The sequence below is a fragment of the Chiloscyllium plagiosum genome, unplaced genomic scaffold (genome assembly GCF_037043375.1).
Source record: "Chiloscyllium plagiosum isolate Xiang-an unplaced genomic scaffold, Cpla_swu_hap1 HiC_scaffold_11, whole genome shotgun sequence".
Taxonomy (NCBI): Eukaryota; Metazoa; Chordata; class Chondrichthyes; order Orectolobiformes; family Hemiscylliidae; genus Chiloscyllium; species Chiloscyllium plagiosum.
In genome coordinates, this window is record NW_028270149.1 from 4,626,544 (window position 1) to 4,639,448 (window position 12,905).

General features: G+C 46.9%; 1 protein-coding gene across 2 annotated transcripts in view; it reads right to left on the minus strand.

Moving 5' to 3' along the window:
- Positions 1-12,905, minus strand: part of fgf13a (fibroblast growth factor 13a) — an 893,628-nt gene that overhangs the window by 725,440 nt on the left and 155,283 nt on the right. For both annotated transcript variants that reach the window (XM_087991846.1, XM_087991845.1), the window contains exon 2: positions 4,325-4,985. In XM_087991846.1, coding sequence (XP_087847972.1) covers positions 4,325-4,373 — 49 coding nt within the window. In that variant the 5' untranslated portion in view covers positions 4,374-4,985. The remainder of the gene's footprint in view (positions 1-4,324; positions 4,986-12,905) is intronic.

Genomic DNA, 12,905 nt, shown 5'->3' on the forward strand with positions numbered 1-12,905 from the left:
TGCCTGTCCCTCCTGATGCTGCCTGGCTTGCTGTGCTCCCCCACCCTCCTGCCTGTCCCTCCTGATGCTGCCTGCCTTGCTGTGTTCCTCCAGTCTCCTGCCTGTCCCTCCTGATGCTGCCTGGCTTGCTGTGTTCCCCCAGCCTCCTGCCTGTCCCTCCTGATGCTGCCTGCCTTGCTGTGTTCCCCCAGCCTCCTGCCTGTCCCTCCTGATGCTGCCTGCCTTACTGTGTTCCCCCAGCCTCCTGCCTGTCCCTCCTGATGCTGCCTGCCTTGCTGTGTTCTCCCAGCCTCCTGCCTGTCTACTTTAGATTCCAGTATCTGCAGATTTTTTTGACTCTAACGCATCACCCCATGCAAGTTTGTACACCCTCATACAGATACACACTCTGTCTGACACACACACGGATTCATGCACATACACAAAGCCACACAAACTCTCTCATACATACTTTCATCACACACACACAGCGAGAAAACCTCTCACAATTGATCTAACAGAGTCATTATCCTACTGAACATTTATATGCTTCCATCACACTCAGCTTTACCAGACTTGTCCCATTGGGGCAGAGGGTCAGGGAAGCTGACCCCCGAATCAGATTTCACCACACACAGTAGTCCTGGAGATGAGGATAATACATCACCCATTTGGTTATCTCAGTTGACTGAATGAATGGTTCGTGGAGCACAAAAATGCCGACAATGTGGGCTCAATTCCTGTACTGGCTGAAATCACCTTGAAGGTCTCTCCTTGCCTGAGATTAAATCACCAACAGTTGTGTGTCTCACTAAGGTGAGGGCAATCCTGACTTTACTTACTATATCGCATAAACCTTGTTGACTGTTCTTAAGTATGCAAATATAATTGACATTTAAGTGATGGAGAGTGAGAGACAGGATAACTCAGGGAGAAAAGAGAATGGAAGTGAAGAGAGATGGAAGAGAGGAAGGGAGATTAAGAGAAATGAAAAAGAGGCAGAGAGACAATAACAGTGTAATCAAAATGTCTTAAATATTGTGGAATGGCTGAGAAAGCCTTATTTTTATCTCTCTATAAATAGTCTTTGCTATCTAAGGTGCATTCGGATGGAGCAGATGATAATTGTAGTAGAAGTAACAGAAATAAGATGGGACAATGCATATTTATGGATGAGTTTCTATTGCCCGGCAGGGAAATTGCTGCTAAAAATACCTTCACTGACTATGTCTAAGATGACACACAATTTGTTTTATTGATCATTGGAGGCTGCACCTCAAGACAAACTTGAAACAGGCAAGAAATGAATTAGATGCGCACAACAACAATTGTGACTGTATGTTGTTACTGGCTGAATGTTTAACATTATATATAAATAAATGTTGACAAAAATGTTAAAAGTAACATAATTGCTTTAAACAGAAACCTGTTCTGCAAACTAGACTGTCTGTATTAATCTTGAGATATACATGTATTAATGTTGAAAATTTACACTCAGCCCCTTCTAGAAAGGATCAAATGTCCACAACAATGGTCAAAAGTTGCTTGATCAGATTGCTTTTTTGTCACAATATATAAATGTAACTAACATGAGTTTAAATTTCATTGTGAGCATTAGATACGCACACACTCACTCCCATACGCAGATACATACATAAACAGACACACACAGATATACACAAACATACACAGGTGTGCATCCACAGCTGCACACACAAACACACACAACATACGTAGATGTGCATACAGACATAGATGCACACGCAAACACACACAAACGTACACAGACACACAAATACAAACGCACAGGCACACACAAACTCACAGACACGTATATACACAAACACAAATATACACATGCACACTCATACAGATATATAAACACACACAGAGAAAACCTCTCACAATTGATCTAACAGAGTCATTACCCTACTGGGCATTTATAAGCTTCCACCACACTCTGCTTTCCCAATGAAATCTGCTCTTAGCATTGCAGCAGGTTTTTTTGCAGCCTTGTTCCACTGAGCCTTATGTTTTGTTTGCAAGTCTCTGCAACTCTGACCACCTCAGTTCCTTCCCGTTATGTGCATGGGGAATACCTGCACCAGTTCTGGATGAGGAAAACAGGCTTCAACTTGACAACTAGGTCATTGGGAGACAATTTGAATATTTTTAATGTCACTGCTGTACTCTGCAATTACACACTTTGTACATCAGAACATACGAACTAGGAGCAGGAGTAGGCCGCCTGGCTCCTCGAGCCTGCTCCACCATTCAATAAGATCATAGCTGATCTTTTGGTAGCCTCATCTCCACCTACCCACCCTCTCACCATACGCCTTAATTCCTTTATTGTTCAAAAAACATCTACCTTAGCTTTAAAAGTGTTTACTGAAGCAGCGTCAGCTACTTCCCTGGGGAGGGAATTCCATAGATGACCAACACCCTGGGTGAAGAAGTTCCTTCTCAGTTCAGTCCGAAATCTGCTCCCCCTCATACTGAGGCTGTGCCCTCTTGTCCTAGTTTCACCCGCCAGTGGAAACATCCTCTCTTCTCCTATCTTATCTATTCCCTTCATAATTTTATATGCTTCTATAAGATCCCCCTCATTCTTCTGAATTCTAATGAATATAATCCCAACCTACTCAGTGTCTCCTCAACTCCAGAATCAACCCAGTGAACCTCCTCTGCACCCCCGTCCAGTGCCAGGACATCCTTTCTCAAGTAAGGAGACCAAAACTATACATAGTACTCCAGGTGTGGCCTCACCATCACCCTATACAGCTACAACATAACCTCCCTGCTTTTAAACTCAATCCGTTTTGCAATGAAGGACAAAATTCCATTTGCCTTCCTCATCACTTATGGTACCTGCAGAGCAACCTTCTGTGATTCATGCCCAAGGACACCCAGGTCCCTCTGCATAGCAGCATGCTACAACTTTTTACCATTCAAGTAATAATCCTTGTTACTGTTACTCCTTCCAGAATGGATGACCTCACATTTATTACCATTGTATTCCATCTGCCAGACCTTTGCCCACTCACTTAAAGTAAATGCAGAACCAAAAATGACGTTCATATTCGAACGGTCTGCACGCTCACGTCTGCAAACCCGGGAGGGACAGCTGTAAAGCTTGGTTCCTGGTCTCATTAACCTCTGGAGGGTGAGCAGTGTTCCTGCCTGTGCTGGGGCCGCAGGTGCCTATCAGGTGATTAGCTGCATAATGTGCCCCAGCACAGTTTCACATCCTGTCTGCACACTGCCTGGTTGGAACCTCAGCTTGGAAGTGAATGATGGTGGCTGGTGATAATCAGCACCACAACTCAACATTCTGAGTGGAGGCTCCTGTGCATTGTGGTAGCATCCTTACTTCTGTGCAAGGAGTGCTGCGTTCAAGTTCCACCTGCTCCAGAGGTGTAGAACATCTCTAAACAGTTGTGTTTTTAAAAAATAACACATGTCCAGCTGAACTCCAAATGTTTAGCGACTATCAGATGAGCTGCCAAGAAGCAATAAACAGGAAAACTCCACCCTAGCTACAGCACTTCCTACATGGACACACCATTTAAACCTTTGTTGGTGGCATGTGGGCATTGATGGCTGGGCAAGTGTTGATTGCCTGTCCCCAATTGCCCTTCAGAAGACATTAAACCTAGTATCCATTCAGACTCCTGTAGGACCCTCACACACATTCCCATGTCTGGAGTTAGATTAAAATGTGAATCCAGTTTACACCAAGTTTCACTCTGGCTTTGATGCAGGTTTAATTCTGCAAAAGAACATCAGCAATCCTTCACCCAGAACTGACAAGCAGGTCAGTGTGGGGATCGGTAGGTTCTTGTTAATTACAATCCCAGACTGTAGTAGAGAGAGGGGGGGGGGGGGGTGGCTCACAGACTCGATTCAATCTTCGGGGCAATAGCAACCCCGTCTCTTCCCCTCGTCCACCTCGAGAGACAGGCAGAAGCTGGGAAACTTGGAGTGGCAGTTCGGCTCATTTGGCTAGCGTTAGTTTCTGTCTGTCTGTCTGTCTCTCTCTCTCCCTCCCCTTGTTCCCTGCCCCTTGTCTGCAGTAACTGGGGGAGATGCTCCAGCCAGAAATCTCCGGGAATGAGCTCTGGACCATCCCAGTCTCTGTCTGTGAGCAAACCCTCTGTCAGCCCTGAACAACCCAGCACCGGGGACAAAGTCAGCGCCTCGCAACCAGAAACCACCCGGGAACCGTTCGAGCGGTGTACAGTATACACATTGTGGGATCAGGCACCCCAGTCCCCTCCCAGCCCCGGAGACACAGAAAGATCCCAATAGCATTCAGCACTCTGGCGGTGCAGCTGTCGGTTACCTTTGCTGGCATCCTTTTCTTCCTTTGCCTTTGTCACTTTTCCGCTCATAGATCCCAGTTTGGATGGTGATCCTCTCACAGAGATTCGAGAACAGGCGACAGCAACAGAACAAAAAATCCAAGGCGCGGGGGGAGGGGGGTGGGGGTGCGGGCAGGCGGCGGGGTGTCAGACAGTCCCAGCTCACACTCACACACACTGACACACACACAGACACACACTCACTGACACACTCACTGACCCACACAGAGACACACACTCACTGACACACTCACTGACCCACACAGAGACTGACACACTCACACACACTGACACACACACAGACACACACACACTGACACACACACAGACACACACACACTGACACACACAGACACACACACAGAGACTGATAGACACACAGAGGCACACACAGCTATACCCTGGGCCAGTGACACACACAGATACACACTAACCCAGACAGACACCCTGGCACACACTGGGACACAAGCTGGCACCCTGCCCCGCCGACCCCAGGAGAGTGCACCCCCCCACCCCCCCCGGACCCCTCGCCTTCCCGGCTGGTCCCGCTGCCGGTGGCTCGGCGCTCTCTCTGCCGCTCTCTCCCTGTCCCTCTCCGGGTCTGGGTCCGGGTCTGTGTCAGCGCAGTGCTGCTGGGGGAACCTGTCGGAGAGCAGAGCAGGAGCCGTGATGTGAATCAGACATGGTCCTCCCCAAACCACACACACTCACACTCACACCCCGCGGTGACGCTCTGTCCCTCCCACTCCCAGGGCCGGCTCAGGGGGACAGGACAGTGTGAACAACCCCCCACCCCCACCCCCAAAACCCCAACCCCAACCCCCCACCCCCATACTCCAACCCCAACCCCCCACCCCCAAAACCCCACCCCCCCACCCCAAATACCCCAACCCCAACGCCTCCACCCCCAAAACCCCAACCCCACCCCCCCACCCCCAAAACCCCACCCCCCACCCCCAATACTCCAACCCCAACCCCCCCACCCCCCCACCCCCAATACTCCAACCCCAACCCTCCCACCCCCAAAACCCCAACCCCCCACCCCCAAAACCCCACCCCCCCACCCCCAATACTCCAACCCCAACCCCCCCACCCCCCCACCCCCAATACTCCAACCCCAACCCCCCCACCCCCAAAACCCCAACCCCAAACCTCCCCACCCCCAATACCCCAACCCCAAACCTCCCCCACCCCCAATACCCCACCCCCAACCTCCCCCACCCCCAATACCCCACCCCAACACCCCCCACCCCCAATACCCTAACCCCAACCCCCCACCCCCAATACCCCAAACCCAAACCCCCACCACCAATATCCAACCCCCCCCAACCCCCAATACCGCAACCCAACCTCCCCCATCCCCAATACCCCAACCCCAATACCCCAACCCCCAATACTCCAACGCCAAACACCCCCCCACCCCCAATACCCCAACCCCAACACCCCCCTACCCCAATACCCCACCCCCCCACCCCCAATACCCAAACCCCAAATATCCCCTACCCACCAATACCCCAATACCCCAACCCCAAACCTCCCCTACCCACCAATACCCCAATACCCCAAACCTCCCCTACCCACCAATACCCCAACCCCAAGTCTCCCCTACCCACTAATACCCCAACCCCAAACCTCCCCTACCCACCAATACCCCAACCCCAAACCTCTCCTACCCACCAATACCCCACCCCAAACCTCCCCTACCCACCAATACCCCAACCCAAAACCTCTCCTACCCATCAATTCCCCAACCCAAAACCTCCCCTACCTACCAATACCCCAACCCCAAACCTCCTCTAACCACCAATACCCCAATACCCCAAACCTCCCCTACCCACCAATACCCCAATACCCCAACCCCAAACCTCCCCTACCCACAAATGCCCCAATACCCCAACCCCAAACCTCCCCTACCCACCAATTCCCCAACCCCAAACCTCTCTTACCCACCAATTCCCCAACCCCAAACCTCCCCTACCCACCAATACCCCAACCCCAAACCTCCCCTACGCACCAATACCCCAATACCCCAACCCCAAACCTCCCCTACCCACCAAAACTCCAATAGCCCAACCCCAAACCTCCCCTATCCACCAATACCCCAATACCCCAAACCTCCCCTACCCACCAATACCCCAATACCCCAAACCTCCCCTACCCACCAATATCCCAATACCCCAACCCCAAACCTCCCCTACCCACCAATAACCCAACCGCAAACCTCCCTTACCCACCAATACCCCAACCCCAAACCTCCCCTACCCACCAATACCCCAACCCCAAACCTCCCCTACCCACCAATACCCCAATACCCCAAACCCAAACCTCCCCTACCCACCAATACCCCAGTACCCGAAACCTCCCCTACCCACCAATAACCCAACCCCAAACCTCCCTTACCCACCAATACCCCAACCCCAAACCTCCCCTACCCACCAATACCTCAATACCCCAAACCTCCCCTGCCCACCAATACCCCAACCCTAAACCTCCCCTACCCACCCATACCCCAACCCCAAACCTCCCATACCCACCAATACCCCAAACCCAAACCTCCCCTACCCACCAATACCCCAATACCCCAAACCTCCCCTACCCACCAATACCCCAACCCCAAACCTCCCCTATCCACCAATACCCCAATACCCAAACCCCAAACCTCCCTTACCCACCAATACCCCAACCCCAAACCTCCCCTACCCACCAATACCCCAATGCCCCAGCCCCAAAGCTCCCCTACCCACCAATACCCCAACCCCAAACCTCCCCTACCCACCAATACCCCAGATCCCAAACCTCCCCTACACACCTATACCCCAATACCCCAACCCCAAATCTCCCCTACCCACCAATACCCCAACCTCAAAATCCCCCGATAACCCAAATCATCCCAGATCCTCACCTCCAAAACCCCAATACCCCCACACCCTGCCCCCAATATCCCCATACCCAAACCCCCATACCCCTACCCCAATACCCCAAATACTCCAATACCCTGACCCCAAACCCTAATACCTCAACCCCAACACCCCCACTACCCCAATACGACAACTCCCAAACCCCCAATATCCCCACCCCTAAACCTCCCCTACCCAACTCCAAAACCACCAATACTCCAATACCACAACCCCCAAACCCCCAATATCCCCACCCCTAAACCTTCCCTACCCAACCTCAAAACTCCCAATACCCCAACCCCAAAACTCCCAAAATCCCCAACACCCCAACCTCAAAATCCCTAATAATCCAAATCATCCCACATCCTCACCCCCAATACCCCAAATCAACTCCACATCCCACATCCTCACCCCCAATACCCCAAATCAACCCCACATCCCACATCCTCACCCCCAATGCCCCAAATCATCTCCACATCCCATGTCCTCACCTCCCCATCCCCGAATCATGCCCACATCCCATATCCTCAGTCCCACTGTCCCTACTCACACCCACAACCCACACCCTATCACTCCAATGCCCCAAACTCAGTCCCCATAACTCACATCCTGACACCCCCTCGCTCCCCCCCACAAACCTCCCCAGTGACACTTCACCCGATAAAATTCCAAAGACCATTGTCTCTGTCACATGTGGAGTTTTTCATCTTCAACACACCATGCTGTCTGTGTATGTATCTATGTGCGTGTGTGTATATACGTATATGTCTGTGTGTACGGATCTGTCTGTGTGTATGTATCTGTCTGTGTGTGTATGTATCTATCTGGGTGTCTGTGTGTGCATGTATCCATCTGTGTGTATGTGTGTGTGTATGTATCTGTGTATGTATCTGTATGCGTGTGCGTGCAGGGGGATTGTGTGTGGGGGTCTTTACCTGTGTGTGTGTGTCTGTGCATGGGTCTATCTGTGGGTGTCAATGTGTATATCTGTGTGTGAGGGTCTGTGTGTGTGAGTGTGAGTCTGTGTGGGTGTTATTCTGTGAGTGTGAGTCTTTAGTGTGTCAGTCTGTGTGTGTGAGTGTGAGTCTGTGTGGGTGTTATTCTGTGAGTGTGAGTCTTTGTGTGTCAGTCTGTGTGTGTGGATCTGTGCATGGGTCTATGTGTAGGTGTCAGCGTGTGTATCTGTGTTTGAGGGTCTGTGTGTGTGTGATTGTGTGTGCGTGGGTCTGTGTGTGGGGGCCTGTGCATGGGTCTATGTGTGTGTATCTGTGTGTGAGGGTCTGTGTGTGTGAGTGTGAGTCTGTGTGTGTGAGTCTGTGAGTGGATGTCTATGTGTGTCGGTCTGCATGTGTGGGTCTGTGTGTGGGGTTCTGTGCCTGTGTGTCTGTCTTTGTGTGTATCTGTGTGTATGTGGGTCTGTGTGTGTATCTGTGCATGTGTCTCTGTGTACATCTGTATGTGTATGCATCTGTGTAGGGGGTTCTATGTGTGTGTGTGTATGTCTGTATGTGTATGTAGGGTTGTGTGTGTGGATCTGTGCAGGGTCTATATGTATGTGTCTGTGTGTGGGGGTCTGTGTGTGTGTGTATCTGTGTCTGGGGGTCAGTACGGTTCTGTGTGTGTGTGTGGGTCTGTGCATGAGTCTATGTGTGGGTGTCAGTGTGTGGATCTATGTGTGTGTATGTGTCTGTGTCTGTGTGTGTGACTGTGTGTGTCGGGGAGGGGGGAGTTGTTCTGTGTGTGTGTGTTTGGAGTAGGGGATGCTGTGTGATTCCCTGTCTGAGAATGACTGGTCTAAGTTATTATCCTTGAAGGTTTTAACATCAACAGATGACACTGCTTTGTTCTGTGTCTTAATGCTGCATTATTTTCTGGGGACATCTGATAAAGCAGCAGCTCAGGGCTGTTTGAAATAGTGGAGTAGCTGTGCTTCGTTAAAATGAAAAGAACCGTTTAAAGTTCCAGCAATGGATGAAAAGCCTCTGGCAATGATCCGTGCTGTTTACAGGGAGTAGAGAAATCAGGAAGGTTGAAAGGATTGCACTCACCTATATTGGAGGTGTTCAGCAATCTATTTGTCATTAATACATTACGAAGATCTTTCAGCATTGAGTCTCCTCAACACGGTGACAATCAATGTGCCATCAAAAGATTTCACATAAATAAATGGGAAAGTTTTCAAAAAGATATTCTGCCCTGTGACCTACATCTCACCTAAGGGATCTCTGATAGTACCATCTTTTTGTGCGTATAACAGGCAGTTATTCACATGCACACAGATATACACATATACAACATGCAGTGATTCACATACATGCAGATATACGTGTATACAACACACTAATTCACATACACACGGATATACATGTATACAACACACAGTGATTCACATACACATAGATATACACACATAACAGGCAGCTATTCACATACACACAGATATAAATGTATACAACATGCAGTGATTCACATACACACAGATATATACATCTAAAACATGCAGTGATTCACATACACACAGGTATACACAGGTATACACAGGTATACACAGGTATAACAGGCAGCTATTCACATACACACAGATATACACATACACAACAGGCAGTGATTCACATACAAACAGATATACACATACACAACATGCAGTGATTCACATACACACAGATATACACATATACAACAGGCAGCTATTCACATACACACAGATATACACAGATACAAAATGCAGTGATTCACATACACACCGATATACACATATACAACAGGCAGCTAGTCACATACACTCGGATATACACATACACAACATGCAGTGATTCACATATACACAGATATACACATACATAACAGGCAGTGATTCACATACACACAGATATACACATATACAACACGCAGTGATTCACATACACACAGATATACACATACACAACATGCAGTGATTCACATACACAGATATACACATATACAACAGGCAGTGATTCACATACACACAGATATACACATATACAACAGGCAGTAATTCACACACACACAGATATACACATACACAACATGCAGTAATTCACATACACACAGATATACACAGATACAACATGCAATGATTCACATGCCCACAGATATGCACATATACAACAGGCAGCTATTCACATACACACCGATATACACATATATGACAGGTAGTGATTCACATACACACAGATATACGCATACACAACATGCAGTGATTCACATACACATAGATATACACAGATCCAACATGCAGTGATTCACATACACACAGATATACACATATACAACAGGCAGCTATTCACATACCCACAGATATGCACATACACAACAGGCAGTGATTCACACACACACAGATATATTCATACACAACATGCAGTGATTCACATATACACAGATATACACATATACAACACGCAGAGATTCACATACACACAGATATACACATATATAGCAGGTAGCAATTCACATACACACAGATATACACAGATACAACAGGCAATTATTCACATACACACAGATATACACATATATAACAGGCAGCTATTCACATACACACAGATATATACATACACAACAGGCAGTAATTCACACACACACAGATATACACATACACAACACGCAGTGATTCACATACACACAGATATATACATACATAACAGGCAGTGATTCACATACACACAGATATACACATACACAATAGGCAGTAATTCACACACACAGATATACACATACACAACACGCAGTGATTCACATACACACAGATATACACAGATACAACATGCAGTGATTCCCATACACACTGATATGCACATATACAACAGGCAGCTATTCACATACACACCGATATACACATATACGACAGGTAGTGATTCACATACACACAGATATACACATATACAACAGGCAGTGATTCACATACACACAGATATACACATACACAACAGGCAGCTATTCACATACACACAAATATACACATACACAACATGCAGTGATTCACATACACAGATATACACATATACAACAGGCAGCTATTCACATACACACAGATATGCACGTACACAACAGGCAGTGATTCACACACACACAGATATATTCATACACAACATGTAGTGATTCACATACACACAGATATACACATACACAACACGCAGCTATTCGCATACACACCGATATACACATATACAACACACAGTGATTCACATACACACAGATATACACAGATACAACATGCAGTGATTCACATACACGCAGATATACGCATATATAACAGGCAGCTATTCACACACACGCAGACATATGCATAAACAACAGGCAGTGATTCACATAAACACAGACATACACATACACGACAGGCAGTGATTCACACACACACTGATATACACATATACAACAGGCAGTGATTCACACATACACAGATATGCACGTACACAACAGGCAGTGATTCACATACACACTGATATGCACATATACAACAGGCAGCTATTCACATACACACCGATATACACATATACGACAGGTAGTGATTCACATACACACAGATATACACATACACAACAGGCAGCTATTCACATACACACAGATATACACATACACAACATGAAGTGATTCACATACACAGATATACACATATACAACGGGCAGCTATTCACATACACACAGATATGCACGTACACAACACGCAGTGATTCACACACACACAGATATATTCATACACAACATGCAGTGATTCACATACACACAGATATACACATATACAACACGCAGAGATTCACATACACACAGATATACACATATATAGCAGGTAGCTATTCACATACACACAGATATACACATATACAACAGGCAGTTATTCACATACACACAGATATACACATCTACAACATGCAGTGATTCACATACACACAGATATATGCATCTACAACATGCAGTGATTCACATACACACAGATATACACATATATAACAGGCAGTGATTCACATACACACAGATATACACATATACAACAGGCAGTAATTCACACACACACAGATATACACATACACAACATGCAGTAATTCACATACACACAGATATACACAGATACAACATGCAATGATTCACATGCCCACAGATATGCACATATACAACAGGCAGCTATTCACATACACACCGATATACACATATATGACAGGTAGTGATTCACATACACACAGATATACGCATACACAACATGCAGTGATTCACATACACATAGATATACACAGATCCAACATGCAGTGATTCACATACACACAGATATACACATATACAACAGGCAGCTATTCACATACCCACAGATATGCACATACACAACAGGCAGTGATTCACACACACACAGATATATTCATACACAACATGCAGTGATTCACATATACACAGATATACACATATACAACACGCAGAGATTCACATACACACAGATATACACATATATAGCAGGTAGCAATTCACATACACACAGATATACACAGATACAACAGGCAATTATTCACATACACACAGATATACACATATATAACAGGCAGCTATTCACATACACACAGATATATACATACACAACAGGCAGTAATTCACACACACACAGATATACACATACACAACATGCAGTGATTCACATACACACAGATATATACATACATAA